The following is a 23,841-nucleotide window of genomic DNA, read 5'->3' on the forward strand; positions in this document are numbered from 1 at the left end:
ATTATCCATTAAACAACCACAATAAACTTTATTTCTCTAAAAGTAGCAAAATTCTGCTGCATTATGCATAAACTTTGTCTGCAAATGGTTGCTGATAATTATTATTGTGAGGGGGTTCTCTTGAATGTATTTTTATTGGTCAATGATCAAATAATAAATAAAATTTCTGGAACCAGGATTGTTATAGACAAAAACAAATAAGAAATGTAATATTGGCTGAATTCTTTTGGGTTGGGAAAATCATTCATCTAACGAAAGCATGCGTCCATTTTCAAGTTATTCTTCCTCTGAAGAATCAAGTTAGCAAGTTGGAGTTGCTTCAGCACTTTTAAAAGAACAGCAAGGGACTTCAGGAATTGTGTTAAAAACTTTGATGTCTCTGTTGTCCAACTGAAGAAAAGTCAACCTTCCCACAATACCACCATAGTGTACTGCAGTGTATTTTTTTATGGGCCAAATTTAAGAACTGTTCATAAATTTCACTCAGTATGTAATGTAATTGCAGGAACAGTGGGAGAGGCTAAGGTTTTGTGTCATGTTACATCAGTTCAGAGAGCAGCCTACATTTTTGGTTGTGGTTTTCAAGACCTGAAACAGTTTTAACATGAGATTATGTAAAGAATAATTTACAGCAGTATTAATCTGTCCAAGTGTACATTCAGTGTGGAATTCCTGCTTGTTGACAGTAAGGGAATATTAATATGTAGAAGAAATCAGACTTCACATCTTTGGAAGTCTTACCTAAGATATACATGTGCCCATTTCATTTTAATATGCTGATGCTTATTATTTTCCTTTCATGCAAGAAAAATGATTAGTGTGGTGTTTTTTTTAATATTTGATTCAAAAAGCTTTGCTAAGAATAATACACAAATAATTCTGAGAATTGAAAATAAGGGATTATTCTGCAATATTTTTGTAATCATATTTTCAAAAAATTATCTTGAAAATAGTGAGAATCAAAAGTATTAATTTGTTTTTCCTTTTAGATAAATAGCAGATACAAGAATAAACTGATCAGATAATTTATTTAAAAGTGTATATAACTTCAGTTGCTTTGAAACAACTGATTTTAAAATTAATATGAAACAAGAAATATTCAGTTGGAAGCACTGAAGTTGCATAAACCATATATTTTTTTTATTTTTTACATATCTCTTCAAGTGAGCAACGTGGTTCCAGGTTACAACATTCATACATAGTCACAGTTACATTTCCAACTTTCTTATCTAATTTCATATCAAATCATTATCTATTCCACCGATCTTTGAATAAGTTCCCACTTCATATTTCAATTCATTAATTCAATATCAAAAACATTTTCGTCCTCACATATATTTTCCACTCTTCATCCCCTATTATTTCCTTTACCAGCTTACCACCTATTTTATTTTACATTGTTATCTTCATTAACTTTCTCAAAGCTGATATATAATAAACAAAAAAGAATAAAAATAAAACTAAAATGCCCAGGATCCACATGGTATATCCCCTAATCTACAGTAAATTCCAGAGATATTCATATCACCATTTCATATTTTCTCTTTGTTTCCACTTAGCCAAAGTTTACTTATGAGATTTTATTGAATTTTCATTCCCCTCCTTTTTAATCATAAAATAATAATTTCATTGCAAATACTTCACTTTACAATATAATCCTGGTTTACCATATTCTGTTTTTTTATATCCTTTATACAATCAATTACATTTTCTATTTCATGTCTAATATAATATGTATACAATAAAAAAGAAAGAAATAAAAGAGAAAATTGAGTTTCCTTTTTGTTTTCATTTAATCAAGTTTAACCTATAAAATTATATTTAATTTTCACTCCACACTTTTTGGTCATAATAGCATATTTTTTTCTATTTACCATATTCTTTGTTTTTCTAATATCATTTGAATAATCAGTTACATTTAGATAGATAGATAGATAGATAGATAGATAGACAGATAGATAGATTTAATAACAATCAAACCATCTTGATTTCTCTTACTCTATCATCATTTTTCTCATATATGATTATATAATAATCCTAAGGTAATTCCCAATAAGTTTTAAACTTCAAATCTCCCCATTCTATATTTCTAAAAAAAAATAAAAAATACTAAAATACATTTCCATGTGGTATCCCCCTTTTATATTATCTTTAACCCTTATTTCTAAATCCCTCGGCCTGATAGTTTCTTGTAATTTTAACCAGCTTTCCCTTTTCTAAGTTTTTCTGGTCTTTCCTCTTAACTCCTCTTTTTTTCCTTTAGTATTGTTTTTATTTTCATCTGCCAATCACTTATTCCCAACCCCACCCTTTCCTGTTCTCTCGTTTGCAATTTCTTCTTATACAGCTTCTCCTTTTGTTTGATCTTGGGAATATTTTCCCTTTTATTTATTACATCTATCATCAGTGTCTTAATTTTAATTCCTTTCATGTCCTTTTGCAATGTCCTTTGTTCTTTGTGCTCTTCTAGGCTGCTTTCCTCTTCTTTTGACTCTTCCTTTTTGAACTTTCTTTGTTCTTCTGTGAACTGCATCGCCATTAATTTTTCTGCCAATATGTCCAATAGTTCCAATCTTTCTTTTAACATTCCTCTCACAGTTTGCAGTTCCGACTTGACTTCTCTGCATGCTTCTTCCATTTTATTTAGCTGAGTTATTCTCTATTTTATTAAAAGTCAAAATCTTGTATTTTAATCCTTGCCAAAAATATCTGTTTATCTCAATTCCTTTTACTAATCCTTCTGTTTCCTTGTCACAATCAAAACCAAACAGTCCCAAGATATTATCTTTGCTTGTCTTTTGCTGCAAACCGCCCCCCCCCCCTTTTGGTGCTTCCAGGGTTATTGTTGTAATATAGTCTTTTATTTCATTTCATTTCTCATTCACACATTTGTAAGACCAATAATTTTCCATGAAATCATAAGAGAAAAAATGCCTTTAACCATTATGTGGCACTCTACATTGCTTTCCACTTTTCATAGTTCTTTTTTGTCCTTTCAATTGTATTCCGCTAATTTTCATCCATTAGCTTTTTTAAATATAGTCAGTTCCAGGCAAGTCCAGCATTCTGTCCAATGCCTAATTAATGCCAATTTCTATATCCTATTCCAAATTTATTTTATGTTCCAATTTTTTATTTACCTTATAATTTCCTCTTATTTTCCATTCGCCGCTACCACACTCTTAAAGGAGGGCTCTTTCCTTCTGTTTCTCAGGGTTGTCAAAAAAGAATCCAAAATCCTTTGTCTGGTTACATACCGCTCACCACTTCACCGCTCCAGCACGCACTTAAGTCCCAGAAGCTTCCCATCTTCAGGGTAGCCATTAAGACTGCCACTACCTCCTGTCTTCAAGGGGAGTATACCTAGCAAAGGAGGGGAGATGCGGCTCCCTCAACCGGCTGGCGGTCTCCCCCTCTTCCCCCACCCTTCCGAGGTGGTTACGAGATGGATCCGGTCCCGTTGGGCTCCTCCAACAGGATAAGCAAGGATCGAAGCAGCGCATGATCGCGGTCTTCAGTCAGTCTTCGACGGAAATGCCACCGGAATATATAAACTATATTTTGATTTACTGTTAGACCTGATGAAATAATGAGAGATTAAATTAACTGGAAGACATTTTCAAAATTGCAATATTGATGCTGTTAACATTTTTGTTGTGCAGGAATCCAGTTTCCCTTATTTCCAAATCAGAACATTGTAGCAAAGCATCTTAAAATTGCCAAATCATTAGTATGAAAATTATACTATTAGTTTTATTATATGACTATAATATTGTAAATATTGGTCTTGAGCACCTTCTCTTACTTAAATATATTAAACTTGACTATTGAGCAAATGCCTTTTAGTTAGTCAAGTATAGGTACTTTGATTTTGTTTGCTGAAGAATGAAGGTTAAGTAAAAAGTTTTGATAAATTGTCAGGTATTGGAGTTGTTTATATGTCATCTACCTGTTAATTATTTCCATGTGCACATATGGCTGCTGTAGGAAAAGAAATGCTTCATGGTTTTAAACTGAAACTATTCTTGAGTTTGTCTTGGCACTAACCTGAGCTTAAAGCAGTCTCTTATGGTGTGCTGACACATGGAGTTGCTTAGATATATTAAACATTTTCTGTTATTTGGCAAGTGATACATCAGCTTTCGTTCACATAAGTCATGTAAAGATCACGCATTGCAGGAGCTGACAGTTTGAGACAGGAAAGATAGGGGCTGCATAAGAATAAAAAACAATTTTACTACCCTGCAGTTTTTTCCATTAGAGTATAGAGGGTTGTAAACTTTACCTTACATAATGGAAAAGTACATCTCAAAGTCAGTCATTGTTGTATTGCAGTTATGAAATTAGAATAGGAACAAATATTTAAATGTTTCAAAAGATGTGTTAAAATAAGATTTTCTATATTAATACTAAAAATGAAAGTCCTAATCCATGAGCTATTTAAGCATTTTCTTGATGAGAGTTGAAAAACAGTTCTGAGCAATATAATATAGGTAAGGCCAAGTTTTGTTACAGTCTATTAGCTTCAACTAAGGAATCCTTGGGTAGGAATTAATCTCTCTCTCCAACTTCTGATGGGTCTGATAGGTTTCCATTCTGGAACTTTACTGCTTTTAGAGCATTCTCCAAAAACATTTCTGTATTTGTGGAAGGAAGCAGATATATTTGGGGTATGAAAGTAAATCATCTCATGGGAAAGTGAGTGAGAATGTATGATAATTGCATTTGTCATAAATGCCAGTGTTGTGCCATTGTGAGTTTTTGTCCCATCATCTTAAATATACTACATGTAATTCTGGACTTACAACCACAATTTGACTGGAATTTTTATGGCTGAACAATACGGCCATTAAGCAAATCATCACACAACCAAAGCAGTTTTATGATCTTTTTAAGCTATGGTTGTCACATGATACTTACATGATTCACATGGTTGTTAAGTAAAGTCAGTTCTCCCCATTGCTTATTGAAGTCTGGCTGGGGAGGTTGCAAATTGCAAGCACATGACTGAAGAACGGTGCAACTGTTGTAAATGAGAGATGGTTGCCAAGCACCCAAATTGCGTTCATGTGATCAAGGGTGGCACAATGGTTGTAACTTCAAGGTCAAGTCATAAGTCACACTTCCAGTGCAACCGTAACTCCAAACCATCGTTAAACAAATGGTCATAAGTCAAAGACTACCTATTTGGACAATGGACAGGATGTGTAATTTTCAGAAAGCCTTTTGGTGCTTTCACAAAACTGGAAGGTATAGGCAAGCCAGATGAAATTGCAAATCCCAGGCTGGCCAGCAGCTAAGGGACTGCTATGTATTGGGAAGGTGCAAAGGGCCCACAAGAAGCACAGGGTGCACAGGACAGTTGGAGGGTGTGTGGGGATAGTCAGGAAGGGTGTGGAAGGATGAGGGTGGTCAGGAAGGATGCCTGAAAGTATTACATAGATAAAGGAAGTTGTGAGGGAAGTACAGAAAGGGTTGGGGAAAGTGGGTAGGAGAGCACATGGTGCGAGTCCAGAAGGGCTGAGGGAGAATGAAAAGATAAGCGAAACCTACCTAGAGACTTGTGACTTTTCCTGCTGGTTTCCCCATTGACTTTCTAGAGATGTTGGCAAATTGCAATCATGTAATTGCTGGATGCCACAGGCTGGTCATAATTCTGAGCAAGTTTCCAAGTACCTAGATTATGATCACGTGATCGCAGGGGTGGTGGGATGGCCAGAATCCGAGGACCAGACATAACCATCATGTGTTCAGTGCTATTCAAACACAAAGTAGATCAACTTACAAACAGTGCTTTAATCAGATCATGAAACTTTTTGAATGAAAAAGAGAGGAGAAATTATCTCAAGATAGTTCTCAGGATGTTTTTCTTTTGAGAATTGCAAATACTTATTCAAATACATTCTAGAATAATGTTCACGCCTACCAATATACAGACCCCAAATTGGTATATTTATTTATGAGTATCCCAACTTTATTTTTAAAAGAAACTCAAGGTGAAAAACGTAACTAATGCTCCTTATTCCTATTTTCCCGATAACAATAACCATGTGAGGTAGGTTGGGATAAGAGACTTTTGACTGCCTTGACATAACAGGCTGGTTTTCATGCCTAATGTGAGACTAGAACTCACAGTCTCCCAGTTTCTAAGTCAGCGTCTTAATCCCTATACCATCTTGATTGCTGGCTGAAGAGAGATAAATTCTTTCTCTGATGTATTCCTTGCCTTGCGTTTAATATGGCAAGTATGGAAGAATTGTGCAGTGGGACCAAAAGAACATTTGTAGGTTTAACTCCACAAGTGTCTCTGAAGTCTATTTCTAGGTAGTCAGTGCAATACTGTATTCACTTGGCTTGAAAAATTTCCTGCCAGTAAAAATTTATTTTTATTATTAAATGTACTGTATATTCTTCCCATCTCATTATCCAAAGCAATTTTGATAAATAGAACATATTGCAATGAATGGATTGACTTGATGGGTTAAAGTTGCAAATTCTTGTTTATACCAGTGCTTTTTCAACTAGGAAGTATGTATATTTTAGTAATAGTTTGGGGCCTAATCAGTTTTTATACCGTATCTGTTGGGGTTTGGGAAGTAGGGACTTCTATAGGCTTGCTGAAAGAATGATGCCATATATTTGGAAAACATAGGATTTATAAGTGTGTTGCTCTTATGGTTCTAGATTTTCTTTGAGCTGACAGTGAATCAGTATATGGGAGAAAAGATTGGATAGAAATTGGCCAGAGTGCAATGGGATGTCAGTTTAAAATTCCAATTTCACATAAAATAGTCGTGGTTGTAAAATTTGCCAGATTATTGCTTTCTTTTAAGATTACACTACTCGGGAGAACTTGAAAGTCTGCAACTGAAGAAAGTTGTTTGGCTACCTGTAGCACAAGGAATTTCATGCCCTGTTTAATGCAGGCGATCTTAGAACAAGATATCGCATATACTTCACCAACTCCATCGTCTTCTGATGTGATCAAATGTCTTTAGTAGTGCAAGATAAAGATCAGTTTATATGCGCATGCTGGAAAAGCATATAATATTTCCACTGGTAGGAAGCTTAGGAGTCTGAATGGCTTCTGTTGTGTGGGAATAGTATGGTTTACAAATATAGCAGGAGTGACTAGAAAGCCTTAATTCCAAATCATTTGAGAAGACCCTACTTGTGTATTTTTGAAGGAAGAGCATTCAGAGGTAAAAAGAAAGAACCTTTCTCATGGCAGTGAACTGTCTTCTTAGCTGCTGCAGATGTAGTTTGTTTTAAAAGGGGGTATAGGGTAGGGATAGAGAATCAGCAATGACATGTGCCCCAGATTGCTAGGGCATGCCTTTTGTTTACTTGTTATGAAGCTGTTAATTCAATGGAACAGCTGCCAGACAATTTAGAATTTAAGTAGCTGAGATAACAGTTGAAATGTTCTTAGAGTTGTTATACTGCCAGGAATTGTGTGCACAATATTGGCTACCTTTTTCCTTCTATTATTGCAATATCCAGAGGCTGCTTCAGCAAATCCAGATTTCTGCTTTGAGATTTATGGAACATTGCTTCTAAAAGGTTCTTTAGCGTAGAAAGAAAAAGAAAAATCTTGGAAACCTGGAAGTACAATTTGGTCATCTCCAGTGACTGTCTCAGTGTGAGACAAAATGCATAAATGGTCGGCTGAACAACTTTGGGGTTCTTCAATAATTGTAATTATAGAACCTGGACTTGTGATGCATACAGTTTGCACATATAAATTAAAACATAATGCCAAAGCAAGAAAAGCTGTTTAAATCTCTCCACAGGATGTCATCATGTATGAATCTGTGTGAAAACTCCTGTCATGCAGTTGCTCAGCGATACAGCTTTTTGATCATTAAAATAATAATTTGCAGAGTCAAATTGCCTGTTTCTCAAAAACCCAAGAGATGGTGTCTACAAGCACATAATCCTCTGTCAAATTTAACCTATAGGCAGCCCGAAAACGTAAGATTGCCATTCGGAAAGCTCAGGGGAAAAACACTGAAGCCATCCGAGAGCTGAATGAGTATTTGGAACAGTGAGTGTTTTATAAGAATATGCCTTGTGTTTCATTAAGCCTAATCTCTTTTTTAATTAAAAAGGCATTACATTTGATTTCTTTCTTTGCCTCCTTGCTGTTCATTTTGTAGAATCTATTTTTAGCTCTTTTCTTCACCTTCTTTTGTTCAGATTTGTTGGGGACCAGGAAGCCTGGCATGAGCTGGCAGAGCTCTACATCAATGAACACGAGTAAGTTGCTTGCAAAACCTAATTCATAAAGGGCTAAGAAGGTTTTTCTTTTCTTTTTTTTGCATACAAAAAAGGCTTGCTTTCTTAAAGCGATTATTGGAAGATTCCTGATTTTATTCCAGTAAAATAAATAGCACACATACTATTTTTCCCAGGGGGCATTCTTCCCCCTTTTTTTATAAATAGGAAGAAGGTTTTAAGTTTTTTATAAGAATGCATTTTTATGGACTTGTCAAGCACATTCTATTTAAGCCGACATATTTTTGGTAGCTTGGTTACAGGCATTTAATTATTTTTGCCTGATGTAAATACTGATCTTCTAAATTCAAGAAAAAGCATGGATGAACTGCATTTACAATTTTAACATTCTCTGAAAAGACAGGCTAGATAAAATTTACAACAGACGAATGTTTTCTAAACAATAAATAAATTGTCATTAAAATAAGAATCTTGCCTCTTGGATAAATAACAGCTTGCACTTAAGAATGTTGGCACTTTTCTATTGCATCTTGAATGTTGTTGTTCACTTTTTTTATTGCTTTAGTGACAAGAGGAAATCCCAGCATGAGCAGATTAGTGTACAGCTGTAGTTCAGTTTTTTTAAATATATGGCATTAATTCTAACCTTCATTCCAAAAGCAAATTATTGGGTTTCTTTTTTCTGTCCAGCATTACTTTTTAGCCCAAAACTTATGATGTTGTTGCTTTCCATGCATATTTCAAGGAATAAGAAAGTAATGAGAAAACCTACTATTTTTATCGAGTTACCAAAAATAGCTTTATTTCTTTTTTTTAAGAACATAGCCTTAAGTATTCTATAGACCTCAGTGGGTAATTTTAGTTTAGATTGATTGATTTCTTTGTTTATTTTATGTATTTATTTATTTAAATTTATACTCTGCCCATCTCACTATCAAAGTGACTTAGACATTGTTCTTTCTCAGTGTATTAACAATATAAGTGCTGTGTGTGTGTGTGTGTGTATATATATATATATATATATATAAATAAAATTAAGGGATTCAGAAACAAAATGTTATAGTTTTATTATTAGCCTCTTGTGGTATATTTCATTATCACCTTTATTATGATATACTCTGATATGGACTATGTCCTACTTTATCAGAAGCATGGATAAAACTGGCAGATGACAATTAAAAATACATATTTCTGTAAATTTAATAGCAGGCATAAACTGGCATATTGATAAAATTAGAGATTAAACAGGTCCAAAAATTTGAAACCGAAGTCAAATATTTTCACAGAATCCATGAAGAATGCATTTTCTATGTATATCCTTTTTGGTAAAAATGTTAAATAAGATCAGGTTTAGTAAAAGAGATGATAAAAGTTATAGTTACATGAAAACAATGGTTACATATATTAAATTATAAATAAAGTGAACCAAAAAGGTAAAAGACAAGGTATGCATGTGGAATTTTGTAGAGGAATTGGGTTCTCAGAATAATTAGTATTCAACAGAGGGAAAATATTTGTAGCTTGGTTGAAATGAGGGGTCTTTGGTGCTCTCTGAACTTGGTTGTTTTGCAGACATTTCACTACCCAAACTAGGGAACTTCAGTAGTTCACTGTTGATGTTGCCTAGTTTGGATGGTGAAACGTGTACAAGAAAGCAACCAAGCTGAGCGAGCACTAAAGACCCCTGCAATCAGTATTTTCCATTTTTCACTGACTCCTCCCCTAGTCAGATTCCAGGAAATAGCACAGAAAAACTTGTGAATTTTTAGGGTTCAGTAAATGCAACACAAGGGGCTAAGAATGTATTAAGGTCTACAAAGGAAATTCAGTTCTGATTATTGTAGCTTATAGTTATCAAGTTGCCTTTAACAAGCAAACAAGGCTTTTGGTGAGTTTATTATATTATTACGGCAGTTCCTTTGTTTGCATTTGTTTTAAGGTGTGGTTTTATAGGATAGACTGAAGTCTGATTTTGTAATAAAAGTTGTGGCTTTTCTGTTTGTTTTTTTTAATGTGGTTTTGGAACACATGTTTGGTAGTAAATGTGAAGCAACTAAACATGGACATTCTCTCTTGCTATCGTATGTTAGAAATCAGTTGCCACAGATTTTGAAAGCTTTTAGAATTTGGGTATATTTTACAAAAAGCATATGTTTGAAAAATGCCTATTTTAATCTTCAAAATATATGAGTTTAGTGACATTATTGATCATATTCAGTTTACATGGTACTATACAATCCTGAAAAATTTCTGTTCCTTTTGCTAAACAGAACTTACAATTGAAATCTTCAATGATATTCTGAACTGTAGATGCTCCAATACTTTTTTTATGGATAAGATTTAGCCAAACCAATTCAATCCAGTCTTACCCAGTTTGCAAAAATCTTACTCACAGAAATTTCTTTATCACTTAAGTTGCATTTAATACTTTCTTCTTTTGCCTGTTCTATAAAAAGATGATCTATTTTTGTTCAAATAATTTTAACATTGTTTTCACCCTGGTATTATAATAAACACCGAATTTGTCTTGCTTTTCTTTATCTCTCTTTTGCCTTCAGTTATGCAAAGGCTGCCTTTTGCCTAGAGGAACTCATGATGACTAATCCTCACAATCACTTGTATTGCCAACAGTTTGCAGAAGTAAGTATTTTAGAATATTAGGAGCAGCTAGTACTTGTCCCAAAAGAAATGGTCAGTTGGCAAGATATACTATCTTCATAACCTGTTTGTTTATCTTCTCCTATGGGTTACCCTTTCAATTTTTCCTACCATGATTTCCCATCCTTTTTCTCCCTCTCTTGTTTCCTAGGTCAGAAGTCCTTTTTAATGAGGATATCTTTATAAAGTTTTTTTTAAATAGTACATTTAAAATATTTTTTCAATCTTAAATTTTAATTAAGTTTTTAATCTTTTAATTTGTTATAATCTGTAAAAGGAAAGCCCATGAAAACATACCTTTTCTTATATATTAAACCAAACTAATCTTATATAAATGTGTTATGCAGTACAATAAAACTGCTAATAACTGGAGTGAGTTTATTTAATTAAAGGTAAAAATAAACGGCAAAATGAAAACTGGTAAATACAGGTCAAAATTACTAGCTAGATCTTTAGATGGATCTCCAACAATACCTGAATTAAATATCTAGCATCAGTTGTCTCAACTATCTTACCTGGTAAAAATGTCTTTTTAGGGAGGAAAATTGTCTAACTTTTCCACGTATGTGATGCAAGATAAATTATATATTCTTTTAAATTTGACATCTTTAGAAAGTCTGTTAAAATAAATATTTAATTTACAGGTTAAATATACTCAAGGAGGCCTTGAGAACCTTGAGCTCTCCCGAAAATATTTTGCACAGGCATTAAAACTGAATAACCGAAACATGAGAGCATTGTTTGGTCTTTACATGGTAAGTCCAGAGAGCACTGTATTTTTGTTAAAAATGATTCGCCTTGTTATTTAAATTTTGAAAATGAAGGTAGAAAAGTTGACCTTTTCCAAACTTACTAATAAAAAAGAAGAAAGATTTTCAAGGTCTACTGTGAAAAAGCCTGGATTGGCTCAGTTCTTCTCTACTAATATGTAAATTTACGTAGCATTAGCAGCATTTATATTTTCTATCCATTTTGCTATAGAATTGTGGTGATATCATAATCACACTATAAAATTTAAAGTGGAACTCTTAAGAGTTACATTTGTTAATTTATTCTACAATACAGTTTATGCAGATTTTCTTTAAATTAGTTTGCCTTAAACTAATCTGTTGGAAAGATGACTTTGAATAGCATGTCTTTTCAGCTACGAAACAGCTAACCTATTTCTCATGAATATGTCTTCTCTTCAAAAAAACATAAATACTGTTGCATTGTCCTATTCCATTGTAGTAATACTGTGGATATAAACAGTGAAACAGATGCTCATATTTGTGATGTTGTTTACAGGTACTTCTTGACTTACCATCATAATTGGAACCAGAAATCTTTCATTATGGTCATAAGTCAAGGAACTCATGTGATCCAAAGTAATGTGGTTGATGCTTTTAGCCCTTGTGAACCATCTAGAGTCAATAGGCAAGTGAGCAGCCGTATAATAAATAAATACCTTTCTTTCAGGTTTTTCCATGATATAGGGGACTGTTGTTTTCAAACTACAAATTCAAAGAAATTCAGAAACTAGCTTTTTGTATTTTGATGGACAAATCTGCCATATTTCTGATTTTTTTTCAACAGAATCAAAGTACTTATTTATTCTGAATTCTGATTTTAAAAGTATTAGTTTTTTATCATAGCTGATAGGACAAGGTACATTTGGTTACACATTTTCACTGTAATGGTTAACCATTTTCCATATGTATAGTACATTTTAGTTTAATTGTCAAAGATTGCTTCCTAATTTGTTTCCTGTTGTATTTCTAGTCTGCCAGCCATATTGCCTCCAATTCCAAGGCCAGTGCAAAAGTTAAAAAGGATAATATGAAATATGCTAGTTGGGCTGCAAACCAAATCAATAGAGCTTACCAGGTGAGTGTTTTGTTAAACTCAATAATATTTTTTATATTAGTTTTTAAAGTTTGATGGTCCAGAAAAGGAAATGATCATAAAAAACCACTTGCATGCATATTGAGGTGATGACCTATATAATGCAGAGTTTTTAAAAACCATTCTTGAGGAATCATGAATACACAATAGAAATTATTTAATTTTTGAATATGTGAATGTTATTTTGCTATCATAAGGACATACTGAACAGGTACAAAATATCCATCCTACCTATTTTTAAAGTTTTTTATCCCAGCGTTGCATCATTAGAAATCATTTTCCCCATTTTATGAGACACAAAGCTATCTGCTAACTGTTAGTGTCTTTTATTAAATGCTTCTAATAGGCTTTGCTAGTTTATTTGTTACTGTATTTACTGTATTTATCTTTGGTCTTTTGTCGTGGGAGTGTATCCCAATCCTATTTACACCAATTCTGTAGGCAGAGAGACAATGAACTGGTCCAAAATTTATCCAGCGAGCTCCCCAGTTCAGTCCATTGCAGTGATGTATTTTTGTCTTAGAACCCTGACTAGAATCTTTGATTAATTAGGTTTGGTTATTTGTAAATGGAAAATTATTAAGACCATATATTATGAACAAATACCTAACAATGGATCCAAGCATTCAAAATGACACTTCTATACATGGAAACCACCAGATGGAGTACATAAAAATCAAATTGCCTATATTATTGTTAAAAGAAGACAAAGGAACTCAGTTATATTATCAAAGGCATGGCCAGGTGCTGACTGTGGAACAGATTACGAACTGTTTAGATGCAGTTTCCAAGTTAAGCTAAAGAAGAAAGCCAGTCAGTTTCCACAATATGATCTTGAACATATGCCCACATTTTCAAGAAGAACATTGGGAATTGCTTTGAAGTCCTGAAACTCACTAATAGAAAATTGGAGGAATGATGGAATGAGCTTTAAAAAGCTGCATGGGATAAATGTGAAAATAAACTGCCATTAAGGAAGGAAGGGGGGGGGGGGGGGGTGCTGACTGGATATAAGAACGAACTGTGGAAAATTGCAAAGAAGAGTAGACAAGAAAGAGAAAAACCTCAGAAAAGGACTTAAATAATTTCAAATAGTTCTTAGAAGAGACAAGAACTGTTACTATAACAACATCTGTAAAGGCACTGATGATACTGATAGAAAAAAATATTTGAAGATGGAAACAGACCTAGAAATAAGGAAAGTCTTTCTAAAGAACTCTGAACTCAGAAGGGGTTTGCAATTTGAATTGGTATAGCAAAGCACACTAATGGATAGATAGTAAGCAATTCAGAGGAGATTAAATAAAGGTGAAAGCAATGTACTGTAATACTGTACAGTAGATATGTCAATATCCAAAATATATTAGAAGATGTTCCATTCTTATAAGAATCTCTGGTACTAATAGTTAAAGTTAGATCAACACTGCAGTTATTACCACTACCCATAGAAATATGGCAATCAACAGAAGAACCAGTAAAAGTTTTAAACAAGCTATGTTAGCAAATCTGGAGAACAAAAGACTGGCCAATAAATTGAAGAAAGTCAATTTACATTCAAATGCCAAAAAAATAGACTTAATGGGGTGTGCAAACTATTGTACAATATTTTTAACTTCACAGGCTAGGTTAGTATCATCCAACACAGATTACAGCAGATTATAGAAAAAGATATTCAAGTTGATCTTAGAAAAGCTGGAGGAAAACATGGAATTGTTGCAGGTTGGATTGAGAAAGCCCAACGACACCAAAAAGAAGTCACTGTGTGTGCTTCATTGATTATCAAAAGGCATTCAATTGTGTAAATCAGTCTATAAAAATTGATCACAAAAATGGGAATACCAGAATATCTCATTGTCATCAAGAGCAATTTATATACAGGCCAGTAAGCCATAGTAAGGACAGAACATGGGGAAACAGTCTGGCTTCAGGTTAGCAAAGGAATATAAAAAATTTGTGTACTCCCCCCTTATTTATTCAGTTTATTTTCTGAATGTATATTAAAAAAAAACTGGATTGGAAGAAGATGATTGTTGAGGTAATTCCCCGCTAGGAGAATGAGCGCACACAGGGAGACATAGTGGGAATGGTGAAGAATAACACCCACACATGACACAGATATACTGTATAGTAAAATGTAGGTTTTTACTTCCAATAAACGTTTAAGCAAAGTCCAAACAAGCAGTCCAAGTCATTCACAGTTAAAGCAGTCAGTTTTCAGTCCAAGGATAATCCAAATAACAAAGTCCAGTATCAAAAACAGTTCAGTAACAGACTTACATCAAATCCAAGAAGAACTATGATCAGTCAATAGTCAATAAGGAACAGCAACACTCTCCAGAAAAAGACAACAGAACAACCCAGGTTTCTGGCTCCAACTTAAGGCCATTTGAGGAACCATACCCAATTACAGTTTTAGCATTCTCTTAAAGAGACAGTATTAAAATATCTATCCTGGTTTATATATTTTCCAACTCAACTAACTGTTAGGTGACTTACATTCCTAACAATGATGATGGTTTTATAATTGGAAAATGAAACAGTGATCTACATCAAGTTCAGTCAAAACTGAAGAAGCTTCTTGGGTGAGAAATGAAATATCTTTAGGCAAAAACAAAGAAAGTCCCGTTGCCTTTTGAAAAAGCACCTTTGGGACCTCAGACTTGGAAAGTATGTTCCAATGACGTAATGTGTTTATATTTACCAAGATCAGAATTGTGTGAGCTATGATATTTTCTATAACACTCAGTGGAAGCGAAGATTGGACTTTAAAGAAGTAGGATAGGAAGAGTATTGATGCCTTTGAATTTTCATGTTGGTAAAGACTTCTAAGAATTCTGTGGATAGACAAAAATAAATAAATCAGTGGTTCATTGAACAAATCAATCCAGAGGTCTCACTCCAGACCCAAATGATCAGGCTCAAATTATATACTTTAAAGGCATTATATGAAGACAAAGTTCTCTGGAGAAGACTCTAATCCTGAGAAAGGGTAAAGACAGAGAAGAAGAGAACAAGCAACAAAATAAATGAATGCAGGGACCGATTGTCATGGAGAAAATCTTTATGGTAATTGGCAATTGACAACAACTTGTTAGCACATAATAAATTGTGAATAATGCATGGAATGCTTGTTTGATAGATTTGTAATGCTACCTAAGCTGTTGAGCAACTGAAAAAGATTACAGTCCAGCATTTTTTGTTTTAAGAGCCTTAGCACCAGTATTTTTGCACTCTGTACACAGTATTTCTTCATACTGAGCCTCAGTGGCCCAGTGATTAGAGTGCAGTACTGCAGGCTACTTCTGCTGCCTGCCGGCTGTCTGCAATTTGGCAGTTCAAATCTCACCAGGCTCAGGGTTGACTCAGCCTTCCATCTTTCTCAGGTGGGTAAAATGAGGAGCCAAAATTGTTGGGCCAATATGCTGATTCTATAAACTGCTTAGAGAGGGCTGTAACACACTGTAAAGCAGTACATAAGTCTAAGTGTTATTGCTAATGCTATATTGCTATAAATATCTTCAGTGGTTGGCATTGTTATATCATGTACTATAGCTACAGTTTAGTTAGAAAGATAAGAATGCCATCATTTATAAAATAGCCTATTTTGCTTTGGGCTAATTGGTTCATTGTTAATCATTGACAATGGATGCTCCGATTTTATGTTAATAAAGGTTAAATGCTAAGCACACAATTTCATAATATGCAATTTTCTTAGTGATAAAAGGTATTTATATGGAACTGACTTTAAAATAATATCAGCAATTTGCAAACCTGCTGCAAAAATTCAGTTCTGTAAAGTTAGATTACTAAGAGTGCCTTTAACTCAGCAATAAAAATGCAATTTATATTTTATAACTTTATGGTCCAGTTCCAAACTATTGGGAAGTTATGTTGGAAGTGAATCAAAATTATTGTTAACTGATTCCTCTTTCAGTTGATATTTAGCAGAATAGTTGCATTGTTACTCAACTAAAATATACTTAAAACAAATGTCAGCATTTCTTTGTGACTTCATGTATTTATTGATATATTGCATACTTCAGCTGTATTTTAACTGAAAAATGACAGATACCATATCTAGCTAAAAACTGCAAGGGGAATTTAAATAGGTGGGATAAAATTACATAAATGAGAAATTGGCCTGAATATCAAGTTTACACCCTACCCTTATAAAAGATGCCATTAAAAATCTGCTGAATAAATACCAAACTTTGCTTGACCTGAGTACACCATGTGGTTTGCCTTGTCTATATGCATTTAAAGCTACTAAAAACCTAAAAACCCAGCAAATGGACTGAAAATGTAGGTCTTGTTCCTTTGAAACATCTCTGTTGCTAAAGGTTGCCACCTTGTGAGCAGAGCAAAGAAGTATTCATGTTCGCCCCCTTTTTTAAGTAAGGGGGATAGAACAAGAACTGAAGTTTGAAGGAAATAAATCTAATAGGTTAGATTTGTCATATCTTGAATCATTTGTGTATGCACAGAAAAACGGTGTACTGGTGAAAGCATCAAGATAGAAACTGGGAGGCCATGAGTTCTAGCCACACCTTAGACCAGGGATCTGCAACCTTGGCAACTTCAAGACTTGTGGATTCAACTCCCAGAATTCTTGTTGGAGTCCAAAAGTCTTAAAGTTGCCAAGGTTGGAAGCTCCTGTCTTGGACAGCCAGGTAACCAGTAAGCAGTGATCAGCTGTAGGAAGGAGACCACTTCTGAGAAACCTTGCCAACAAAACTGCAGCGATTTTTCCATACAGCTGCCAGGATTCAAAAATTAACTTGATTGCACAAAAAATTGTAATAGACGAGTCTCATCATTACATTAGAGCAAAACTTATATAATTAAGTGACTTGAATATTGTCTCAGCACCACTAAAACAGGATGAGATGTTGGAATACCTAAATCTATTTTTTTATTTTTATTTTGCTTTCTATAACTACTTTGTGACTTTGTTAACCATAAAATAAAAATAATAAAATAGATTTAGGTATTCCAACATATCATCCTATTTTAGTGGTGCTATGACAATATTAATGTCACTTAATTATATAAATGTTTTGCTCTAATGAGACTCGTCTATTACAGTTTTTAATTATAAGAACATTTTTTTATCCTTCACTGTATTAATTTATTAATACATACATACAAATTTATGTTTATAATTTTTCATTGCTTTTTCTGTTGAACCAATTACCATATCTTTCCATAAAAATAATGATTTTTGAACAGTGCGTGTTTGAATAATCCGATCATTTCATAGGATTTCTTAACTGCACTAATCAAGACCTACCTGTACATTATAAGATATAGGGAGTCTTCAGCTTGCAATCGGAATAGGGACTGGAAAATTCACCAGTAAGCTGTACAGACACAGGGCGACACATCATGGGACCATATTCAGTTTTACTATCTTTTTCAATTGGTCATGAAGTGAGACATCATATAGTTACAACCTTCTACCTCCTTCCAGCTTCCTTATTGACTTGTTGGAAGCTTCTCTGGGAAGGTCAGAAATGATGTTCATATTACCAATAGATACTGCAATTGACAATAATCCAGGCTGATGGCTAAGCACTGAGTGTGACCATGGGGATTCTGCAATGATCATAAGCGTGAGGGCCAGTTTTAAGTCACTTCTTTCCAGCACCTCATAACTGCAAATAGTCACCAGACAAATGTTTGAAATGAGCCACTATCTTTGGTAAGGCAATATAATCTTTCTTACAGTACCAATTGCTGTAAGGTGAGCAGACAGTATCCCTTTACCCTCAAATCTTGCTTGTTGGCTTCTTAAAATACTTTATTAGTTATTGCATAGTAGAATGTTGGATTATATAACCCTTGATCAGCTCTTACAGGATTACTCTTACACTCATGAAGAGTTGATAATGATGGGCTGTTTTGCCAATGTTTCCTGTAATTTAATGAGATGTCAGAGCATTCTCAGATGTGTCTTTGTAGCCATATGGTATAGATTTAAAGCACACACAAACATCTCACCTAAAGAGCATGGCAAATTAGAGAATTTATATAATTTAGAGGCATGTCTTCACCAGCCGTATATACCAGTGGAACTGTATGAGAGAAAATGTATAGTTACATTGGTGTAACAACACTGAAATATATCTGTGTAACTTATACTCTCTGTGTCTGTTTTAAAGCACCAAAGTAAAATGTAGTGTATTGTTTCAGTCATGCCAATGCATATCAGTGGAGCTTTTTAATACTTCATATTTGTTTTAATGTATTTAAAGTTAGAATAAATCCAAGATTTCTGAATGCATTTTAGCAATCAGCTTAATTTTCCCTAAAACTGAAATGCACAGGATCTAGTCAATTTCTGAAGAGAGTAGGGGGGGCTATTCCAACGTAACCTTGTGGTTTCCTTTTATTTTCTTTGAAATCTTAGGCTATAGAATCAATATTTCTCAAGTTTAAAAAATATTCAGAAGGTCAAAAGCGGGTTAATAGTTTAATTTTGTTTCAAATGTAATATTACCTTTTGTCAATGGTTCATGAGAAGTTTAATAAATTAATTATGAGAAAACAAACATACCAATCAGACAGTCTGTTATTCAGGGCAACATTAATTAAAGAGAAAAAGTATATATATTAAATATACTTAATACTCTGATGATGTCAGCAGAGGCTGACAAAAGCTTAATAAGTATAATAAATATAATTTTAGTTCCGGAGATCACAAGATGTCTGTTTCTTCACATACATACATACATACATACATACATACATACATACATACTGTATACACATATACACACGGACAGACAGACAGACAAAATAAAATTCATTCATACGCAGAAAATTGAGAGAGTAAAGTATGAATGTTATGATTCTTTTTTTGCTGACGCGCTCCTCACCTTTTGTAATCCTTTTAAAATGTTCAAACATTTTTAAATGTAAAGCTTAAAATTTTATTCCTTTATAATCAAATTTTGCTGAAGTGTATTTCAAATGAATTCATTAATAAGTGTTTGTAATTAATGCAACCCAGGGCTACCTTTGACTGTTGTACTTTATTTTCAATTTTTTTTAAAGATACTTTTTTGCTTTTGTTTTGCATAGTATGCTGGCCGCAGTAAGAAAGAAAACAAGTATTCATTGAAAGCTGTAGAAGACATGTTGGAGGCCCTACAGATCACTCAGTCATAAAGCTTAAGAGGGATGACCAGTGTGATAGATCTTCTTCTCCGAGCTCTGTAACTGAAATTCTGTCCTCACAAACTTAAAAGTTTATTTTGAATGCCTCATTATGTTAACAGTGGTTTCATGTCAGTAAAAGTTGCTACAGTACCTTGAATGATATGTTTTATAAAAAAATATAAGATTTCTATTTATTGTTTCTATGATGAAAAGTCACCGCAGTTAATAAAAATAGTAAATTCTATTGAACTTCAGTCTCTTCAGACCTTGTAGAGCAAATGTTTAAGCCATAACTTGATGTAAAAATAAATTAAGTGATAATGCAGGATTATTTATTGCACTTGTGGAAGTCTACAAGACTTGTGCAAAATAGAAATTGCCTATGGAACGTGAACTATGGATCAGACTTAAAAGTTCACCACAATGATCAAGTAATATTTACCTGGATATTTAGTTTTGCACAATACCATTAGTATGACTGCAGTACTGATTTATAAAATGGTAGAAAAATGGTAAGTGCTTTGAACATTATGTATTAAGTACCACCTTTAAGTGAAACCTTATTGATGGAGTTACTTTCATGCTGCTGATTCTAATCTACCTGAAACAGCTCCTCCAATTTTTTAAATATAAAAATAATTTATTAAGCTTGCATGCCATCCAACTCACAAGAATAAAAAAAAATTGCTATTAAAACTAATTAAAGATAAAAGATGGCAAGAACAAAATAGAATTCAGTTATGCTGAACTGGCTTAAGTAGGAAATTTGCCAGCTGATTCTCTTCAAAATTGACCAGTTCTAGAGATTTTATTATGCTTCTCTCTGAAAATATATAGAAAAATAAACTCAGACATTGAATTTCTTCCATGGCCTTACTAATGGATTCCTACTTTACAACCTATTGTGTTTATTATTGATTCTGTTGCTGGCCTTGCAGTGCATAAGGGCATTAGGGGGAATAAATAATGCTGCTTTTCATTTGGAACTTTTGAAATAATGTGAAAAAGCATTTGTTTCCTTTCAGATTTTCTGAATTTGTGCATAACTTAAATATATTTTCTATGCAGGGAGAAAAAGGGAGTTATATACAATATGCTGGTGTGGAAAAGTAATCACTGCCTTAAATTCATAACTATTTAGCTGCAATAACTACAACCACCCTTTTCTTATAACTTGCTTGCTGCACAGGAATTTTTGCCCATTTCTCCACAGCAAACAGCTTTACTTCATTTTTAAAAATGCCTTTGCTTTCACCACATTCTTTGTCCAAATGCCAATTTCCATGCAATAGGAACGTAGTTCAAAAGAATGAGCATCTGAGAGCGTCTCAAAATTGAGTTATCTCAAAATTGAGTTAATACACATAATAAATTCCAAAATGGATCTGTTGTGGGACATGGTAGGCAGCTGTCTAAATGGTATAGCTGCATTGCATCTCTTAACTTGATGATTCTGTCACTCAAGTCTTTCCTATGAAAATCCAGTGAATATGAAATGCTATTTTTGATTGAATAAATCTAAGATGCATTGAAGTGTTTGATACTGAATACCAGCATGTGATATGAGAATCTAGGCAAAGTCTTTATTCCATTCAATCAGTGTATTCATGTATTCATTACAACATAATTGATCAAAAGTAATTATGGGATGCTTGCTTGAAAGTTCCAAGCTATGTATTTCAAAGGCTGGAATTGGAACTCATCTCGAAATACAATTTTTTAAAAAAGGATTATTGTTTCATAGGGCCATTAAGTCATAAAAAATATTCAACATATCCCAGGGTCTGGAGGTGAATTATTGTCAAGGTTATTGACATTTCCAAGTATGTTAAAGGACAACAGTTTCTTTATCTATGTCAGATGAAGTTCATCTTCCAAGCTGTATTCAAATTGAAGGGTCAAAAGTTGTGTTTAAATTATAGTATATTTTAATTTTTTTCCAGCTTTAGATGTAAACAAAGCTTAGATTAATAATAGGTATTAGAGTATGCATTTTAAACTTTTACTGTATCCATATTTCTTTGAGAACAAATGATATGGGTTGTTTCTTTAAAAAAAAATGGATTAGAAATCAATTTGATATTTACATTAAAACACATTAATTTTAATTAATTACAAGTAGTCCTTGTTTAGTGACTGACTCATTTAATGATGATTTCCAGTAATAATGACAAAGTAACTCTGAGACAAGTTCTTGCACATACCCTCTGAGGGAGATGGGCAGTTAAGAAGTATGAAATATAAATTGAAAAAAATATGACTTCCGCAGGTCTAAAAGCAAACTGAAATCAAATGATAAGTACAGGTGTGGCTTTACTTAGAGAGCACTTCCCTTAGTTGACGGTTCCAATTGTGCTTGCTAAATAAGGGCAAACATTTGTTCTTCAAATGTACTTTTCCAGGATTAATTAATACAATATAAGTGATGTGCTATTAATGGCAGATTTTAACTGCAAAAGTGCATTAAGACTGTTCCTTGTTAAATGATTTGTCTCATGACACCCTTTCTAAATTCTCTGTGTTGAGCTGAGGTTGTTATCACATCAGATTTTGGCACATGTAGGGGGATAGGAAAACTGCTTCAGAAAACTAATCACCAGTTAAATAAGTGCATTCTATATTCCACTCCCCATCTCTTTTCCTATTTAAATCACATAGTTTTGAGCATTTTGCTTTTTGAAGCATGTTTCATTTGGCCCTGACTTCATGATGAGGGCTAACTAAGGAAGGGAGAGGACTGTAATGATGCATTGGCAAGATTTTAAGTTATGACATAAATAATTTTTTAAAAAGGTATTTTCTGGCAGTATAAGGGGCAAGCCAGATTTTCTTGCTGGGTAGAAGTCTACAGAGTTAATTTTATCCAATAGATTTGTCCTGCACATAATCAGTATGCAGCTTGAATGCACGTATATATTAATAAATAAAAATTACTGAATCAATGTGGGGTGACATTAGCATTCTTTTTTTTTTTGTAAATTTTATTTGAGTTTTCACAAAAAAAATAAATACAAATAAAACATCTTTTTTGAAAGTAGCGTAATCCCAGGTTACATTTCTTCGTACAGACACAAATTCAAGTTCATGCTCATTTTTATATTCTATTCCATATCTTATTACTATTTTACATTTTCTGCATAGCTTCTCCCCTCTTAATTTTCTCAATTTTATTTTAATTATCTCATCTCAATTCAAATCATTATATTTGTATTTTTTGTCTGTCCTGTTTCAATTATCTATTATCTTTTCTCATTAAACAAAATGTCTCCTGTAGTTACTGATTGGAGTAGGACGCCTTTATATCTTTTAAGTTTATCCATTTAACTCTTATTTAGGCTTCGATATATACCCTAAAGTTATAACATTCAATATAATACATAACTTCCATTCGGATTCTGCTTGGTACATTCTTAAAATACACACTATATTCCTGAAAAAAGAAAAAATTATAAATGTATGTAATTAAAACAACACATTCCATTCCAATTCAATTCTACCATTAATATTAATATTCATTAAAGTCTTAACTTCTTTAACATTACTTTTCAATTAAATATCATACTTCTATGGGAACAATTATAAGCTTTCCATAATTAATTCCCCCCCTCTTCACTTATATTTTATAAAACATTAACTAATTAAAATGTTCCCGTTCCTTCCTAATTCAATTTTCTCATTTATTTTATTTCACTTATTTTATTAACAAACATTTCACTAAATTACACTAACTATTTTATCCCTCATTTTAGTCATACATTGTTTCCAATTTTCTAAAGTTATTTCTGTTACTAATGTAACAGTACAATCTTATTATGTACCTTTACAGAATCCCTTTTTCAGTTAGACTTTCACCCATTATCTCTAAATAGGTCCTGTTTCTCTATATCTTGCTCTGGTCCT

General features: G+C 33.3%; 1 protein-coding gene across 1 annotated transcript in view; it reads left to right on the top strand.

The window, feature by feature from the left end:
* EMC2 (ER membrane protein complex subunit 2) overlaps nucleotides 1–20,804 on the top strand; it is a 36,111-nt gene extending 15,307 nt beyond the window's left edge. Inside the window, exons 6-11 of the mRNA XM_026703563.2 lie at nucleotides 7,962–8,047; nucleotides 8,200–8,259; nucleotides 10,797–10,878; nucleotides 11,541–11,651; nucleotides 12,658–12,762; nucleotides 19,864–20,804. Of these exons, the coding sequence (XP_026559348.1) occupies nucleotides 7,962–8,047; nucleotides 8,200–8,259; nucleotides 10,797–10,878; nucleotides 11,541–11,651; nucleotides 12,658–12,762; nucleotides 19,864–19,950 (531 nt within the window). The 3' untranslated portion in view covers nucleotides 19,951–20,804. The remainder of the gene's footprint in view (nucleotides 1–7,961; nucleotides 8,048–8,199; nucleotides 8,260–10,796; nucleotides 10,879–11,540; nucleotides 11,652–12,657; nucleotides 12,763–19,863) is intronic.
* The last annotated feature ends 3,037 nt before the right edge of the window (nucleotides 20,805–23,841 follow it).

Source organism: Pseudonaja textilis, chromosome 3, assembly GCF_049901715.1.
Source record: "Pseudonaja textilis isolate UNSWEBS1 chromosome 3, rPseTex1.2, whole genome shotgun sequence".
Lineage (NCBI taxonomy): Eukaryota > Metazoa > Chordata > Lepidosauria > Squamata > Elapidae > Pseudonaja > Pseudonaja textilis.